The 20,017-nt window shown below is 40.1% G+C and overlaps 1 protein-coding gene across 1 annotated transcript in view; it reads right to left on the bottom strand.

The window, feature by feature from the left end:
* Positions 1-18,479, bottom strand: part of GLB1 (galactosidase beta 1) — an 821,644-nt gene extending 803,165 nt beyond the window's left edge. The window contains exon 1 of the mRNA XM_053714505.1: positions 18,352-18,479. Within this exon, the coding sequence (XP_053570480.1) occupies positions 18,352-18,411 (60 nt within the window). The 5' untranslated portion in view covers positions 18,412-18,479. The remainder of the gene's footprint in view (positions 1-18,351) is intronic.
* Positions 18,480-20,017: the final 1,538 nt, after the last annotated feature.

Genomic DNA, 20,017 nt, shown 5'->3' on the forward strand with positions numbered 1-20,017 from the left:
GTAGATAAATGGAGCGTGGATGCTGCGGAGAGTCTAACACCGACACAAATAAGCGACAGTTTAAAATTAGTTAAAAAGGCAACCCTTGCAATGCCCCTCAGGGAATTACAGTTGAAACTATTACACCGAGATTATATAACACCACGTAGAATGATAAAATGCAATTCAGAATTTATTAATAGGTGCAATAAATGTCAAGAGGAAAACGCAGAGTTTATCCATTATTTCTACACTTGCTCAAAGATTAAATATTTTTGGTGTAGAATACAGTATTGGATCAAGCAGAAGCTTAAGATAGAAACCCACTTGGGGATAGCTCAAATTTGTCTGTTAAAATGGGATAGGGGTCATTTCAGAGGACAAAGACTAATAGTAGTTATTCTTCTAGCGAGGAAATGTATATTAGAACAATGGATTAATAAGAATAGGGTTGCACCGATACCGATACTAGTATCGGTACCGATACCAAGTATTTGCATGAGTACTTGTACTCGTGCAAATGCACCGATACTTAAACCGATACCTCCACTTCCTACCCATATCCTATCTTGTGGCGTTTTTTCAAACTGCATGTTCCCATTTCATTTTAAACTGGAGTGGAGACTAAACTAAAAATTGTTTACTACTGTTCTGCCAATACACATTGCTGTTATTTGTAATTATTGTAGGAGAGATCACTGTACCTGATTCAGACAAACCCCTGAAGTACTGGGCAGTTAATAAACAGATTGCCATCTCTGGCTAAAATTACCCAAAAATATATATTTCTGCCCCATGCAGTAGTGTGGAAAGATAAAGGCTGTTCAACTTAGAATCGAACCTCCATACAAATGTCAGATTGACGATATATAACAGCCCTACAAGCCAATTGTATCACCCCTTAAAATTTAATATTTTATTGTAATATTTTTTATTTATAAACATGTTCAGTGAACTTTGTGACAAATAAAACTGTTTTATTATTTCATAATGTCTTTTGAATTACAGTCCTTTATTATAATAATAAAGAAGGAATCTTAAATAATTAGTCTGTATTGTGCTTGGTAAACTGTCACATAACATTTAAAAAAAAAAAGTATCGGTAATTGGTATCGGCGAGTATTTGAAAACAAGTATCGGTACTTGTACTCGGTCATAAAAAAATGGTATTGGTGCAACCCTAAATAAGAAGGCCCAACTATCTCGCAACTAAAAAATAAAATTCTGAGGCAAATGTGGATTGAACAATGGGACACTAAATTAGATCAAACAAATAGGTTAAAAGGATTCCTGAATAAATGGCAGATTTATATAAAGGCGTTAGATCATAGGGAACAGAAACAAATTTTAACACCCTTTGTCAATTCTGAAATAAAAATGGAGGATAGACTTCGAGGGGAATGGCCATGTCTGGATGAAAATATATGAGTATTTTGAGATGGAGAGGGGGAGGAGGGCTGAGGGGAGGAGACGTTTTTTTTTTTTTGTTTGTTTGTTTTTCTCTTCCCCTTTCCTTATTATCATCATCACTAATATTATCAACAGAGGTATGTTAAGTATAAGAAACAGCAAACAATTGCTTAGCTTATGAAAACGGAAAATAACACAGAGAGACAGAATTAGGCTTGATGAAAAATATAGATATATGAAATTAATATGAGATCTGTGGATCATACCTTGTTTGTATATAATTGTGAATACGGAATTGTCAAAGGAAACTAAATATTGTTAATCGCATGGAAAATATTGTATCTTTCTCTGTGTGTTAAATAAAATAAAAAAAATTAAAAAAGAAGATGCCGTCTGGATGAAGACTTCTGCCCGGTTGGATGAAGACTTCTGCCGGCTTCGTTGAGGATGGATGTCGGGTCTTCAAAAACTGTAAGTGGATCTTTGGGGGTTAGTGTTAGGCTTTTTTTAAGGGTTTATTGGGTGGGTTTTATTTTTAGATTAGGGTTTTGGGCGGAAAAAGAGCTAAATGCCCTTTTAAGGGCAATGCCCATCCAAATGCCCTTTATAGGGCAATGGGTAGCTTAGGTTTTTTAGTTAGATTTTATTTGGGGGGTGGGTTTTACTGTTGGGGGGTTGTTTGTATTTTTTTTTACAGGTAAAAGAGCGGATTTATTTGGGGCAATGCCCAGCAAAAGGCCCTTTTAAGGGCTACTGATAGTTTAGTTTAGGCTAGGGTTTTTTTTTATTTTGGGGGGGGCTTTTTTATTTTGATAGGGCTATTAGATTAGGTGTAATTAGTTTAAATATTTGATAATTACTTTTTTATTTTGTGTAATTTAGTGTTTGTTTTTTGTAACTTAGGTAATCGTATTTAATTTATGTAATTTATTTAATTGTAGTGTAAGGTTAGGTGTTAGTGTAAGACAGGTTAGGTTTTATTTTACAGGTAAATTTGTATTTATTTTAACTAGGTAGTTAGTAAATAGTTAATAACTATTTACTAACTATTCTACCTAGTTAAAATAAATACAAACTAACCTGTGAAATAAAAATAAAACCTAAGCTAGATACAATGTAACTATTAGTTATATTGTAGCTAGCTTAGGGTTTATTTTATAGGTAAGTATTTAGTTTTTAATTATAGTTATTAATAGTAGGTTTTATTTAGATTTATGTTAATTACATTAAAGTTAGTGGGTGTTAGGGTTAGACTTAGGGTTAGGTTTAGGGGTTAATAAATTTAGTATAGTGGCGGCGATTTTGGGGGCAGCAGATTAGGGGTTAATAACAGTAATGTAGGTTGCGGCGATGTTAGGGACAGCAGATTATGGGTTAATAATATTTAACAAGTGTTTGCGATGCCGGAGTGTGGCGGTTTAGGGGTTAATATGTTTATATGTCCGGAGCGGCAGATTAGGGGTTAATCATTTTATTTTAGTGTTTGCGATGAGGGAGGGCCTCAGTTTAGGGGTGTTAGTGTACTTTTTAGCACTTTAGTTATGAGTTTTATGTTACAGCTTTGTAGCGTAAAACTCATAACTACTGACTTTCAGTTTACGGTATGGATCTTGAAGTTTTAGGCTGTAACGCTCACTTTTTGGCCGGAAAGGCAAACTCGTAATACCGGCGCAAAGGAAGTCCCATTGAAAAAGGACTTTTTGAAAGCTGCGGTAGTTACATTGCGTTACGGCCAAAAAAGTGTGCGGTGCCCCTAAACCTGCAAAACTTGTAATACCAGCAGTAGTGAAAAAGAGCCTTAACGCTGCTTTTTCACTCATACCGCAAAACTCGTAATCTAGCTGATAGTTAATAGGAGGATTCCTAAAAGCTATAAATAACAAATATTTCCTTAACAAAGAACATAAAAAATGTTCAAATGAAAAATAAGGAGAATTTATAACAAAAACTGTCTGATACAGGATATTTAAAACAAAGAAACCTTCATGAGTATAATAAACTTAAGTACGCTGTCGGTCAGAACTAAATTAATTACATTTTAACAATTTTGAAAAAAGAACTCGTAAGTTTATTTAAAGGCATAATAGCAGTCATAACCTTTATGATATAAGCAACAACATGTAATGTTTGCAAATGAAATCAAGTACAAGAACTGAATATGCAAAAAACAGTAAATGTCATTATACATGTAGAAACATAATAAACAAATGCCACATAATTGAACTGAAGAAATAACAGCTTAATAATGAAAAGAACACACTTCGCTTTGTAGAATTGTGTTCCAGGGCATTATAGTTTCTACAGTAACATCAGAGTCAGGATCAGAATGAAACATCTCGCAAAATGTAACAGAAAAAGAAAAATAACATTTAGGCAAAATATTGAATTTCTACAATGTAACAGTTTCAGTAAAGAAAAAAAAAAAGCAGGCATAATAGCTTTCAAAAAAACGATGAAAACAGCGAGCAATAGAGGGAGAGGTGTAAAATGACTAAATTGTTTGCGCCAAGTATGACGCATAATGCAAAAAAGGAATTACATTTTTGGGGGGCAAAACTATCACCAGGAAATGACACAGACAAGACAGTGTACAGCTCCCAGTTAAATCAGATAGGTGCAAGTGGTAAGAGGGACTGTCAACCTCTGTATATATAGTAAACAAACAATTCCACAGCACCTTCTTTTTTAACAAGATTTATTGAATTTCTTCTCCCATGGAGATACAAACAGGTTGCTGCAACATTTCGGGAGGTTATCCCTCAATCATGCTCCAGGAAATGACACAATTCGCGTCACAACAAACGTAATTTCATGCCAAAACAACTAGCGTCAACAAAGACACAGGAAATGACGAAACTTGTCTCATCAACGGCGCAACTTCGCGACAAAAAAAAAATTTGCGCCAAGAATTACGCAATAAAAAACAGCATTTTGCACCCTCGCGAGCCTAGATTTGCCCGAGAAAAAATGAGAGTCAAATTGAAAAAGACTGAACCCCAGGTAAGAAAAAAGTTTAACTAAACTTCCCAAACACGATTCCTATACTGAAACTGTTTAGACTGCAAAAGGGAAATATACATAGACCTGACTCATGACAAATATAAGTAAATACGTATATTTAAAACTTTATATTGATATATAAAGCGCCAAACCATAGCTGAGAGTGTCTTAAATAACAATACGTACTTACCGAAAGACACCCCATCCACATATAGCAGATAGCCAAACCAGTACTGAAAAAAGTATCAGCAGAGGTAATGGTATATAGGAGTATATCGATGATCTGAAAAGGGAGGTAGGAGATGAATCTCTAAGCCCAATAACAGAGAACCCTTGAAAAGATTTCCCGCAAGGAAAACCATAAAATCAATAGGCGACACTCCCTTCACATCCCTCTGACAAACACTGTACTCTGAGAGGGATTGGGCTTCAATATGCTGAGAAGTGCTTATCATAGAAGAAAAATCAAGCACAAACTTACTTCACCACCTCCATAGGGAGGCAAAGTTTGTAAAAACTGAATTGTGGGTGTGGTGAGGGGTGTATTTATAGGCATTTGAGGTTTGGGAAACTGCCCCTCCTGGTAGGATTGTATATCCCATACGTCACTAGATCATATACTCTTGCCAAAGATCCTACTAAAATGAAACTGTACGTTCTCCCTGCTGTGGAATATGACTAATACTCAGACCTAGCTGTCACAACACTCCCACACTCCCTAATTAGCATACTAACAGCCAGTCATTTAGAAGACAGCATCACTGGCTCTGCTCAGGGTAATGGGCAGAGCTGCTAAAGCCGTAGTTTTATGAGATGAGGTACAAAAATAAACTAAGGCTAAAATCAAACAGCTGGCCTTCCTGACCCAGTAGCGCTATTTGTACTTCCTCTTCAAGGCTGCACCATAAGGCATTTATTTCTACAGACAAAAGGAGCTAAAAATTAAACTCCTGGGGGCGTGTCTGGGCAGCGACCTAACATGGCCGCAATATCAGGAGCTCTGGAAGAGGAATAAGATATCTGCAGTATATCTCTTATAAACAGCTACATCCACATCAGAGAATAAGAGATTTAAACTCCCTACATTGCAGTGAATCTAATGATGTCAAGATGGTTGTGTAAATTACTTCAGAGCACTGATCCGGATCGTTAGGTGGCGGCCTTACCTCGAGATTCTGATAACCCTCCCCCCCCCAGTAATCTGGGTAGTGCAGTTGCTTCGGAACTGCTCAAATTAACATTGATATCCTAATCAGCAATTATCTTAGATATGGAGAAGCCTCACAATACACTAAGATCCTTACTAAACGATTTTGAGCGTAAAATGCACAGCAAATTTGATGAGCTTATTATGCTCTGCACCTCAATTACTAAATGTGGAGACCCATCTCCTGCTAACACTCTAAGCAAGCCGGCTGAGATAACTATCTTCCTGACTCCTCAGAACGAAGTGTTAATGCCAATGGGGTCACTAAACGGAGACCGAGAAGAAGTAGGCAGAAGTCAGAAACACGAGGCAGCTCCGAGAGGCTGTTGGCCCATGTCGATTGCAATGGTGAACCAGAGGCAGATATCTCCCTTAGCTGCTACCGGGAGGAGTAAGGCCGACCCTCCGAGTGGTGGCAGGAGCTTTACAGCCCTTAACAGTGTATCAGAGAACTGTCTGCAGCAGGCCAAGGCAATAGATAGACACTTAACTATTCCGCAATTATCGGGGCCTGATATCCGTCGGATTGCTGCAACCCCGGTATAGCTGTGCCTTGCTTTTGATCACCAGCTCATAGATGGGGGAAATGAAACTCTGCATTACCTATCTGCTCTTAAGTCTTTGGAACTATGGCTGGACACTCATTCGGAACCCCTAATGTAATGGAAACGGGGAGTGGGTTGACCTACACAGAACCATTAGATAACTGTTCTGTTCTGGCAGCAAGAGTACTTAACATCATTTTTCCCACCATAGAGACTTGGCCATCCATGAGGACCTTCCAGTCTGACATACTGGGCTGAGTATAGAACTGTATACGACCATAGCTATAATGTGTTCATTGCAATTATATGACTATTTATCATCCTGTTGTATTCTGTGTGAGGGGTATACTGGACAATTTTCCTGGTATCTAGCTATCTCTTTGTACCCTAGCTAAGTGTCCTTTATTGTAATTGAACATATTTGTCAAAATATCCAGTTCCTCTCTAAACTATGTTTTTTTTGGGGGGGGTTGTTTATGAGTCACGAATCTCAGCCTAATATGAAGCTACAGGATTTTTATAATTATAGGGTATGACAGACCGTTTAGCAAAATAAGTTGCTTTAGTTGGTTGCTCTCTTACATCTTTTATTATCCTTATGTACTTTACTTATTAATATTTAAGCATCTGGAAAGGGATATTCTCTTACGGTTTCCAATTTTAGAAATTATATCAGACCCACTCTCTCAATATAGGATTGATATTCTTCTTCCCAATAGCCTTTCATCTTAACTTTGCATAACTTTCTATTATAGTTGGAACTTGGGAGACCTATATATTTATAATCTTTATATGACTGAAGTAACGCTGTTAACATTGGCACGTTCTGTACTCAGCCATGCTTCAACCCATAAACTGCTTGTCTGTTACATATTGCTGGTTGCCTAAGGTGCATACCAAAACCACGAGTACATTTAGTAATATATCTGAATCATCGGTTCTGAGCTGACTGCATAATGTAAATGGCAACTTGCCTTGACCCTACCTACTATTAGGTTCATTTAGCTGCCCCATAAATAATACCAAATTGGAGAAGACAGAAGGCCTTGTCTAGGCTTTCTTAAATCTGTATACACCCTTCTTTAGTCTTACGTTACCCTACGTAACTTTCAGCACATAGTTTAAAATAAAGTTTAGAGCAACCCTTCTCAATAAGATATACATTAAAAGAGAGAAGCGCTCAACCTGGGAACGAACAATAGCATAATAGCTTGTTCTATGGCTAGCTACCACCCTAGAAGCAGCATCTTTTTGCTCAATGTGTGCCTTTCACAGAAAATAACTTTCCTGTAGCATATCAGTCTGATCCTGACTTCACAGTACAGTCCAGCCCCGAAATACCAGGCAATCCCTTTCTGAACAAGAGAAACAGCAAAACCCCAGACGTACGTTTCGGCCTATTGTGGGCCTCGTCAGTGAGGTGCAGCCATATCCCTCTAGGCACACTGAGCAACGGGTCCACGTCTGGATTCCCGCATCACACTTAGGGAGACTTCCCTAAGTGTCATAATTTGCATACATTAAAAGAGAGAAGCGCTCAACCTGGGAACGAACAATAGCATAATAGCTTGTTCTATGGCTAGTTACCACCCTAGAAGCAGCATCTTTTTGCTCAATGTGTGCCTTTCACAGAAAAGAACTTTCCGGTAGCATATCAGTCTGATCCTGACTTCACAGTACAGTCCAGCCCCGAAATACCAGGCAATCCCTTTCTGAACAAGAGAAACAGCAAAACCCCAGACGTACGTTTCGGCCTATTGTGGGCCTCGTCAGTGAGGTGCAGCCATATCCCTCTAGGCACACTGAGCAACGGGTCCACGTCTGGATTCCCGAATCACACTTAGGGAGACTTCCCTAAGTGTCATAATTTGCATACATTAAAAGAGAGAAGCGCTCAACCTGGGAACGAACAATAGCATAATAGCTTGTTCTATGGCTAGTTACCACCCTAGAAGCAGCATCTTTTTGCTCAATGTGTGCCTTTCACAGAAAAGAACTTTCCTGTAGCATATCAGTCTGATCCTGACTTCACAGTACAGTCCAGCCCCGAAATACCAGGCAATCCCTTTCTGAACAAGAGAAACAGCAAAACCCCAGACGTACGTTTCGGCCTATTGTGGGCCTCGTCAGTGAGGTGCAGCCATATCCCTCTAGGCACACTGAGCAACGGGTCCACGTCTGGATTCCCGCATCACACTTAGGGAGACTTCCCTAAGTGTCATAATTTGCATACATTAAAAGAGAGAAGCGCTCAACCTGGGAACGAACAATAGCATAATAGCTTGTTCTATGGCTAGTTACCACCCTAGAAGCAGCATCTTTTTGCTCAATGTGTGCCTTTCACAGAAAAGAACTTTCCTGTAGCATATCAGTCTGATCCTGACTTCACAGTACAGTCCAGCCCCGAAATACCAGGCAATCCCTTTCTGAACAAGAGAAACAGCAAAACCCCAGACGTACGTTTCGGCCTATTGTGGGCCTCGTCAGTGAGGTGCAGCCATATCCCTCTAGGCACACTGAGCAACGGGTCCACGTCTGGATTCCCGCATCACACTTAGGGAGACTTCCCTAAGTGTCATAATTTGCATACATTAAAAGAGAGAAGCGCTCAACCTGGGAACGAACAATAGCATAATAGCTTGTTCTAAAGCTAGTTACCACCCTAGAAGCAGCATCTTTTTGCTCAATGTGTGCCTTTCACAGAAAAGAACTTTCCTGTAGCATATCAGTCTGATCCTGACTTCACAGTACAGTCCAGCCCCGAAATACCAGGCAATCCCTTTCTGAACAAGAGAAACAGCAAAACCCCAGACGTACGTTTCGGCCTATTGTGGGCCTCGTCAGTGAGGTGCAGCCATATCCCTCTAGGCACACTGAGCAACGGGTCCACGTCTGGATTCCCGCATCACACTTAGGGAGACTTCCCTAAGTGTCATAATTTGCATACATTAAAAGAGAGAAGCGCTCAACCTGGGAACGAACAATAGCATAATAGCTTGTTCTAAAGCTAGTTACCACCCTAGAAGCAGCATCTTTTTGCTCAATGTGTGCCTTTCACAGAAAAGAACTTTCCTGTAGCATATCAGTCTGATCCTGACTTCACAGTACAGTCCAGCCCCGAAATACCAGGCAATCCCTTTCTGAACAAGAGAAACAGCAAAACCCCAGACGTACGTTTCGGCCTATTGTGGGCCTCGTCAGTGAGGTGCAGCCATATCCCTCTAGGCACACTGAGCAACGGGTCCACGTCTGGATTCCCGCATCACACTTAGGGAGACTTCCCTAAGTGTCATAATTTGCATACATTAAAAGAGAGAAGCGCTCAACCTGGGAACGAACAATAGCATAATAGCTTGTTCTATGGCTAGTTACCACCCTAGAAGCAGCATCTTTTTGCTCAATGTGTGCCTTTCACAGAAAATAACTTTCCTGTAGCATATCAGTCTGATCCTGACTTCACAGTACAGTCCAGCCCCGAAATACCAGGCAATCCCTTTCTGAACAAGAGAAACAGCAAAACCCCAGACGTACGTTTCGGCCTATTGTGGGCCTCGTCAGTGAGGTGCAGCCATATCCCTCTAGGCACACTGAGCAACGGGTCCACGTCTGGATTCCCGCATCACACTTAGGGAGACTTCCCTAAGTGTCATAATTTGCATACATTAAAAGAGAGAAGCGCTCAACCTGGGAACGAACAATAGCATAATAGCTTGTTCTATGGCTAGTTACCACCCTAGAAGCAGCATCTTTTTGCTCAATGTGTGCCTTTCACAGAAAAGAACTTTCCTGTAGCATATCAGTCTGATCCTGACTTCACAGTACAGTCCAGCCCCGAAATACCAGGCAATCCCTTTCTGAACAAGAGAAACAGCAAAACCCCAGACGTACGTTTCGGCCTATTGTGGGCCTCGTCAGTGAGGTGCAGCCATATCCCTCTAGGCACACTGAGCAACGGGTCCACGTCTGGATTCCCGCATCACACTTAGGGAGACTTCCCTAAGTGTCATAATTTGCATACATTAAAAGAGAGAAGCGCTCAACCTGGGAACGAACAATAGCATAATAGCTTGTTCTATGGCTAGTTACCACCCTAGAAGCAGCATCTTTTTGCTCAATGTGTGCCTTTCACAGAAAAGAACTTTCCTGTAGCATATCAGTCTGATCCTGACTTCACAGTACAGTCCAGCCCCGAAATACCAGGCAATCCCTTTCTGAACAAGAGAAACAGCAAAACCCCAGACGTACGTTTCGGCCTATTTTGGGCCTCGTCAGTGAGGTGCAGCCATATCCCTCTAGGCACACTGAGCAACGGGTCCACGTCTGGATTCCCGCATCACACTTAGGGAGACTTCCCTAAGTGTCATAATTTGCATACATTAAAAGAGAGAAGCGCTCAACCATATGACTGCACCTCACTGACGAGGCCCACAATAGGCCGAAACGTACGTCTGGGGTTTTGCTGTTTCTCTCGTTCAGAGAGGGATTGCCTGGTATTTCGGGGCTGGACTGCACTGTTAAGTCAGGATCAGACTGATATGCTACAGGAAAGTTCTTCTCTGTGAAAGGCACATATTGAGCAAAAAGAGGCTGCTTCTAGGGTGGTAACTAGCCATAGAACAAGCTATTATGCTATTGTTCGTTCCCAGGTTGAGCGCTTCTCTCTTTTTATTTATGCAAATTATGACACTTAGGGAAGTCTCCCTAAGTGTGATGCGGGAATCCAGACGTGGACCCGTTGCTCAGTGTGCCTAGAGGGATATGGCTGCACCTCACTGACGAGGCCCACAATAGGCCGAAACGTACGTCTGGGGTTTTGCTGTTTCTCTCGTTCAGAGAGGGATTGCCTGGTATTTCGGGGCTGGACTGCACTGTTAAGTCAGGATCAGACTGATATGCTACAGGAAAGTTCTTCTCTGTGAAAGGCACATATTGAGCAAAAAGAGGCTGCTTCTAGGGTGGTAACTAGCCATAGAACAAGCTATTATGCTATTGTTCGTTCCCAGGTTGAGCGCTTCTCTCTTTTTATTTATGCAAATTATGACACTTAGGGAAGTCTCCCTAAGTGTGATGCGGGAATCCAGACGTGGACCCGTTGCTCAGTGTGCCTAGAGGGATATGGCTGCACCTCACTGACGAGGCCCACAATAGGCCGAAACGTACGTCTGGGGTTTTGCTGTTTCTCTCGTTCAGAGAGGGATTGCCTGGTATTTCGGGGCTGGACTGCACTGTTAAGTCAGGATCAGACTGATATGCTACAGGAAAGTTCTTCTCTGTGAAAGGCACATATTGAGCAAAAAGAGGCTGCTTCTAGGGTGGTAACTAGCCATAGAACAAGCTATTATGCTATTGTTCGTTCCCAGGTTGAGCGCTTCTCTCTTTTTATTTATGCAAATTATGACACTTAGGGAAGTCTCCCTAAGTGTGATGCGGGAATCCAGACGTGGACCCGTTGCTCAGTGTGCCTAGAGGGATATGGCTGCACCTCACTGACGAGGCCCACAATAGGCCGAAACATACGTCTGGGGTTTTGCTGTTTCTCTCGTTCAGAGAGGGATTGCCTGGTATTTCGGGGCTGGACTGCACTGTTAAGTCAGGATCAGACTGATATGCTACAGGAAAGTTCTTCTCTGTGAAAGGCACATATTGAGCAAAAAGAGGCTGCTTCTAGGGTGGTAACTAGCCATAGAACAAGCTATTATGCTATTGTTCGTTCCCAGGTTGAGCGCTTCTCTCTTTTTATTTATGCAAATTATGACACTTAGGGAAGTCTCCCTAAGTGTGATGCGGGAATCCAGACGTGGACCCGTTGCTCAGTGTGCCTAGAGGGATATGGCTGCACCTCACTGACGAGGCCCACAATAGGCCGAAACGTACGTCTGGGGTTTTGCTGTTTCTCTCGTTCAGAGAGGGATTGCCTGGTATTTCGGGGCTGGACTGCACTGTTAAGTCAGGATCAGACTGATATGCTACAGGAAAGTTCTTCTATGTGAAAGGCACATATTGAGCAAAAAGAGGCTGCTTCTAGGGTGGTAACTAGCCATAGAACAAGCTATTATGCTATTGTTCGTTCCCAGGTTGAGCGCTTCTCTCTTTTTATTTCTTCTCAATAAGATAGGTCGCGCTCTTTTTTAAGCAGGATTATATATGCACAGTGGCCCTACCACTCAATTCCCTAACGCTGATAATTACTCACTATATAACTGTTGTGCAACGCAGTTCTGCAAAATAGCTTTTCTGGTGTTACCCATGTCTTGTATGCTTGTTTATTATACTCTCATTAGAGCGCCAACACTGGGTTACTATAAGTAATTTGAGGAAGAACTTTGGGGTCTGCATGGGTATTATTACTAGTTTTGCTACCATAGTGTAAGTATATTCCTACTATTTTATCTAGGAGAAATTGTACATGTTAAATTGTGATATTCATGCAAAGCACTGCAGTAGTTTCTAACTAATTAATTTGATTTTATAGTCCCAGCCCAGAAATATTTTTATAGAGCTTACTGAGGTACGAGTGTCCCTATTTTTCCCCTACTGAACATATGCTTAAGTAGTATAAATAATAGTTTCCTAATATTTGCTGGTTTTTGGTTTTAGGGGTCCAAAAGCAGCCAATAAATTATATATATATTTTTATTTATTTTTTTATAGTCTACCTTCTACCAAACTAGTTATTTGGTAGAATAACTAGCTTTCTGAACCTTCTGGAGGTTCTAGTAGTCATGGGAGATGCGCCTGAGCAGGATAGGTCCGAAAGTGGCCTATTGCACTTAAAAACCCTTTGCTTAGGCAGTCAAGTTAATTGGGCCTCTGCTGCTTCAGAGGGGTAAAAAAGAGGGAAGCTTGCAGGTTTGCTCTCCAAACACTTTCTGCTGGATCCATCTTAGCTTAACAAAAGATTATGTTTGTTATAATGTGTGATGTTTAAGTTCTGGCATATATTTTATGCATAAGCAAACTGAATTTTCTTTTTTGTAATTTCTTAACTCTCAATGAAAAAAAAAATTAAACTCCTCAAACACTGCTCTGTGAAAAATGACAGTATGGGCTCGCTTTATCAAGCTAGGGCGGACAGAGGTGTACATATTCACCCTAGCTCAGAAATTAGCATTGCACATCACGCGCGGGCAGAAAATGTCAATCTCCACGGTCGGACAAGCCCGGGGAGAATAAAATTCTCCACCTAAGAGGTGGAGAAAAGGTTAAAAATTGGCATTCTAATTTACAATTGCTGTACCAATTAAACTGTGCAGTCAGAAGAGGATTTATTTTTGTTATATATATATATATATATATATATATATATACACACACACATATATACATACACACATATATACATACACACATATATACATACACACATACATATATACAGGTAGCCCTCAGTTTACGCCGGGGTTAGGTTCCAGAAGGAATGGTTGTAAATCGAAACTGTTGTAAATTGAAACCCAGTTTATAATGTAAGTCAATGGGAAGTGAGGGAGATAGGTTCCAGGCCCCTCTCAAAATTGTCATAAGTAACAAATAATACATTATTTTTAAAGCTTTGAAATGAAGAGTTTAAATGCTAGACAGCATTATAAACCTAATAGTTTAATTACATATTCTGTGTTGTGTGATTATTTTATTAGGTTTATAATGCTGTATAGCATTTTTTTTGTTCATTTAACTTAGTTTAATTACATATTCTGTGTTGTGTGATTATTTTAAGTTAAATGAACAAAAAAAATGCTATACAGCATTATAAACCTAATAAAATAATCACATAACACAGACTTCACTTACATTTTTCTGCAAACAGTTCTTTCCATGCATTCCAATCTGGGCTTAGTTATAGACAGGAAGATCTTGTTCCTTTGAAATCTGCTCAATAGCTCAGGTCTAGTAAAACTGATTAATTTCAGCTTGCTTGGCTTTGCTGCAACACAAGCAGACAGCTCCACCTACTGGCTATTTTAATAAATGCACTGCTTCTCAATGCTTTTTAATAGCAGTCACATGACTGGAAAAAAAGGTTGTTATTCTGAAACGGTGTAAATTGAACCGTGGTAAAACGAGGGCCACCTGTACACACACATATATATATATATATATATATATATGTGTGTATGTGTGTGTGTGTAATATATATATATATATACACACACACACACACACAAAAGGAACTTCACTGCTGCGGCGCGCGCCTCTCCCCCGCCCGCGGGGGACGGGCGGCCGGGGGAGAGGCGCGCGCCGCAGCCGGGGCGATCCACGGGAAGGCGCGTCCAGAGTCGCCGCCGCCGCCCGACCTCCGCCGCGCCCCCCGGGTCCCCCTCCTCCCCGCGCCGCCGAACCCCCGCCCCTCCCCCCCCGGGGAGGGGGAGAAGGGAGAGAGCGCGGCGGGGACGCGGGTCGGCGGGGGGGGGGGGGAGCAAACAAAATGCACAATCCTGAAGAAAAAGTGCACTCCAAAGGTCCTCAGACAGACAGAAATTGAACAGTTACACTTACCGCCACCATAACTTTATACACAGCACACCTGAGCGTCACGATCTACATGGTAGACCCTCCCAGAAGTGGGAGTAGTTAGCCGTGTCAACGTAACTCTACATAACAAAAACACCTAAAACAGTGATATATAAATTTTTTAGCAACTAAAATGCAGATAGTACAACAGTACAGTAAACAAACACCAGCAGAGACAAATATGTAGGGCATTCACAATACTTATGATAAATTGTTGCCAGTCCGTACGCTACACAGTAACCATAAAAACTGTCAACAAAACCGCTGTCAGAAAAATTGTGGAGCCGAAAAAGTGAGCTTCTGCCATATGTGTTCCGGATAATGTGTGTCAGATACATGTAGATGACATCCGGGCTATAAATCATGTTATAACCTAAAGATAGAGCCCACAGACAGAACGGAGTAAACACAGAAGTATAGCAACGAACAAGTTAAGACAGAACAATCAGATGGAGATGGAGTGGTGACGGATGTGTATTTCTAACCCAATGGATTAAATATTGTGTATATTTATGGCAACTCTCAACCCAAGAGAGACAGAGGTGTAGGTTGACTTTTTATGAAATTGTTTTTGTATGGAGTCAATACCTGCAAATTTTTTACCCTGAACCTGAGGCAGAACTCTCTACTGTCGTCAGATCTTTAGGCTTTTGACAACATGTCCGTCTGGCGGTTAAAGTGACGGACACGTTATCAAAAGCCTAAAGATCTGACGACAGTAGAGAGTTCTGCCTCAGGTTCAGGGTCCGATGGGGATACCCCAGGACATTCAGTACCTACTATACAACAGAGTACTGGTGTGACCACACGGTCAAAAAACTGGGTAGAAAAAGATGACAAGTAGAGGCGGGTACAAAAGCAAAACCGCCACCCATGCCCCCGAAATGATTCCAAAAAATATTGTGGTTAACCTGAGTGACTATGCCCTCACTGAGCTTGAAACCAAGATTTTGAATAAGGGCTTGACTTTTATACCGACATGCAGAACTGATCCCTTTGATCTATTGATTGATGTAAAGAAGTTAAAAGCGACAACTTACATTGAAAGAGAAATTTGCAGGTATTGATTCCATACAAAAACAATGTCATAAAAGGTCAACCTACACTCCTCAATTTACTAATACCAGCATCAACACCTTCTCCAGACTCATGCTTGATGATCTGAATGAACAACATCATCAATTTGACACCTATAATAATTTCTCTAGGATGGAATGGAAGACCATGAAAACGCTTGCAGACAATAAAACCATTATTATCCGCAAAGCAGATAAGGGAAGAGCAATCGTCCTTTTAAATTACTGTGACTATAGGGACGAGAAACTGTCCCAGTTATCAGACAACAGGACATATAGAACATTGCAACATGATCCGACCTCAGTGTACAAACAACAAATTGACCAATATATCACATTGATATATGAGGAAGGCTTTATTCATAAGGATGCACGTGCTTTTATGAAAACTAGTTGTCCCCGAACGCCGGTGTTCTATACGTTACCAAAAATACACAAACGATTAAATAATCCACCGGGTAGACCTATAGTTTCGGCTATAGGCTCCCTGCAACAGCCTCTAGCGATCTTTGTCGATGCCTTCCTACAACCACTGGTCCAACATATGACATCTTATCTAAAAGATTCTGCAACACTATTGACTCTACTGGGAGAGATGGGGCCATTGGATGAGAATGTTCTGATTGTGACCTTAGATGTAACAAGCTTATACACTGTGATCCCCATGCTGAGGGATTAAGAGCAATCGAGTTTCATCTATCCAGGTTCCCCTATATAGGTCCACCGCCTGAAATTCTACTCCATCTACTCAGGGTTTGCCGGACTACCAACTATTTCAGGTTTGAACACCTGTTTTATCTGCAACTAACAGGGACGGGGACTGTTTTAGGTGTTTTTGTTATGTAGAGTTACGTTGACACGGCTGACTACTCCCACTTCTGGGAGGGTCTACTGTGTAGAGTGTCACGCTCAGGTGTGCTGTGTATAAAGTTATGGTGTCGGTAAGTGTAACAGTTCAATTTCTGTCTGTCTGAGGACGAGCTGCTAAGGCTGGAAAACGTTAACAAATTAAAGTGGAAGTTATATTAAGACCTTTGCAGTGCGCTTTTTCTTCTGCGGCAGTGCCTCGTCTGCCTCCTATGACTGCCTCCTGGAGACACAAATATTGCAATATTTTTTGTACCCTTCATTTGAAAATGTAAAACAAATAAGTAAAATTTTGTTGTATGGCTGAGAAAATGAATTAGAACGCTAAACTGAAAGATACTATTGAGCTTGACTACATGGAAAAACGTGGAAGTGACCATGAAAAAGTGAGACCAGAATGAAAACAAAGGCCAATTCTGAGAAAAACAACATGTGAACCAACCCCAAAAAAAGTTTCTGTATAATTATGTTCTATTTTTGTATGTGTATGTATGCATACATAATTAAAGGGACATTAAACACTAAATGCTAGATAGAATAATATATTCAATGAAAAGATTAGTCAGAGAGTAACATGTAGACGTATTTTTTTAAATTCTCATTAATTAATTTAAATATTGACAAAATAAGTGTAAAGTTTTAGTGCCTATAAAACAATGGGAGCTAATTTAGGTTACCTTATATGTTGTGGCCAATTATGGACAGTTATAAATAGGTCACTAGAGTGTGCAGCCAATGGCTGTATGGAATATAACAGTGTTCTGCACTTCCATTTCTAACAGGAATGGGGGAAAAGCTCACAATTTCAGAATAAAATTACAGTAATAGGGGACAAAATAAATATATTGCAAAGTTTTTTTTTTTACATACATTATTTTATATTACCATCTCAAAGTGTTTAATATCCCTTTAAAGTAAAATTCTAGTGCAAAAAATGCATATTCTTATTCATTAAATATCTACAATGTTGATGCTCCAAAGCTATGTGTGCTATGTCAAGTTACAGTACTGCAGACCACTGCTGGTCCCAAGGGGAAACTGCAGAACTATGTAAATAGTGCTTCATCTCGGAATCAGCAGTTGCACCTGCAGCTCCATAGCGTTACTTAATGACCTGAACTAAAGATTAACCAACCCTCACCACTTGCCTTATTTGGGGAAGACAATCTGGACGTGTTATTATCAAGAGTTGGATTGTTTGAAGTTAAAAGTTCTAATGATTTGGTGATTGACATTTCTCCCATATGATCTCCATTCTTTCATCCCCTCTATCTTTGATTTAGTCTCTTCCTCCACTTCATCTCCCTTTCTCTAAATTTCCCCTCTTCCCATTGCAGTCTTATAACGTTATTTCACTGTTTCTACCGCTCCCTTTCAGAGTTTCTCTTCCTGTTCTTTAACCTATTTACGTGTTTTACTTCTTTCTTAGTTCTCCCTCAGCCCCCTCGTGCCAGGATTTTATCCGAACCAAAATTAAAGCTTCGTATTCCCAATGGTATAGCCAAGACCAATTACATATTACCGTCAATTAGTAAATAAAATACAGGTATCCTAAAAACAAAATCTGTGAAAATGCTTGATTGAAACGATAAGACGCTAAACATTTTTAACATATAAGCAGCTACAAGTTTAAGATTACATTCAGTGGCAAATTGGATTAAGTATAAAACACAGCATTGCGCTACTAAAACATATGTTCTTTGTCCATACACAGCGACTTATTAATAGTGACGTGTAGGAAGTCCAAAGTATAACTTACTGTGCATACCCCAACGCGTAGAACGTTTAAAAGTATAAAAACACACGCGAGAAGCAACATACTAATAAGAATTATCCTCCACAAATAAACTTCTCAAAAAGCAGGAAGCAGATTTACTAATCACTCACATTGCGCGTGCACCGTTCTCATAACCCTTCCCCTTTTTGGTTCAGCATTTCGCTGTCTCTCAAGTCTCATGTTGTATACTAACAAGATGAATACATCGTACCTACACATACACATTTTTCAGCATGCAAAACAGATTGATAATTATTTTAAACATTAAAGTATGATAACATAGTTTAGTATATTATCGCACAAAAACGTGTCACTAATGTTTTTTTTTATCTATATTAACCTACATACGTAATTTAATGATTTAACATGTAAAGCTGAATAAACCGCTATCAGCAGATTGGGAGGTAGACGTTTGAAGTAAAAACATTGAAAGGGTTGTAACTAAAATCAGTCTCCCCGTGGAGATCTGTCTCCCCTGCCGTTCGGTTATTTTCGTAGCCGCATCGATCTTATTCCCTCCTAGCAGCACTGCCCATCTCTCCTTACAGAACCGCCCACCCAGTATTCCTACTAAGCGCGTTTCAACAGATTCAGTATCCCTATTATAGTCTGTATCCCTGTCTCTCTCACTTGCTAATGCTTTCAGCTCCAAACTGAGGAGTCTGTCTCATAGTCCCTGTCTCATAGTCTAAAGCTCTCTCAGGAACATATACAGAGTATTGACGTATGTAATGGTACACTTTTATTGGACTAGCATTATCAGTGCATACTTCAATACTTTGTTTCATCGCAAATGTTATTAACTCCTTAAGGACAAGGCCATTTTAAATTGTCTTACCCTTAAGAACCAGGGCTATTTTTACATTTCCGCTGTGTTTGTGTTTAGCTGTAATTTTCCTCTTACTCATGTACTGTACCCGCACATATTATATACCGTTTTTCTCGCCATTAAATGGACTTTCTAAAGATACCATTATTTTCATCATATCTTATAATATACCATAAAAAAATATAAAATATGATGAAAAAATGGAAAAAAACACACTTTTTTCTAACTTTGACCCCCAAAATCTGTTACACATCTACAACCATCAAAAAACACCCAAAGTAGCACTTTGCTATTTCCAAACCATTTTTTTTTCTCAAAATTAGCGATAGTTACGTTGTAACACTGATATCTGCCTGGAATCACTGAATATCCCTTAACATGTATATTCTTTCTTAGTTGACAACCCAAAGTATTGATCTAGGTCTATTTTGGTATATTTCATGCCACCATTTCACCGCCAAATGCTATCAAATAAAAAAAATTGTTAACTTTTAAACTAACTTTAGGTTTCTCACTGAAATGATTTACAATTAGCTTGTGCAATTATGGCACACATGGTTGTAAATACTTCTCTGTGATCCCCTTTGTTCAGAAATAGCAGACATATATGGCTTTGGCCTTTTTGATAATCAGATGGCAGCTAAATGTCGCTGCGCACCACACTTGTATTATGCCCAGCAGTGAAGAGGTTAATTAGGTAGCTTGTAGGGTTAATTTTAGCTTTAGTGTAGAGATCAGCCTCCCACCTGACACATCCCACCCCCTGATCCCTCCCTGAACACCCTCAAACAGCTCTCTTTCCTCCCCCACCTCACAATT

The sequence above is a fragment of the Bombina bombina genome, chromosome 5 (assembly GCF_027579735.1).
Source record: "Bombina bombina isolate aBomBom1 chromosome 5, aBomBom1.pri, whole genome shotgun sequence".
Taxonomy (NCBI): Eukaryota; Metazoa; Chordata; class Amphibia; order Anura; family Bombinatoridae; genus Bombina; species Bombina bombina.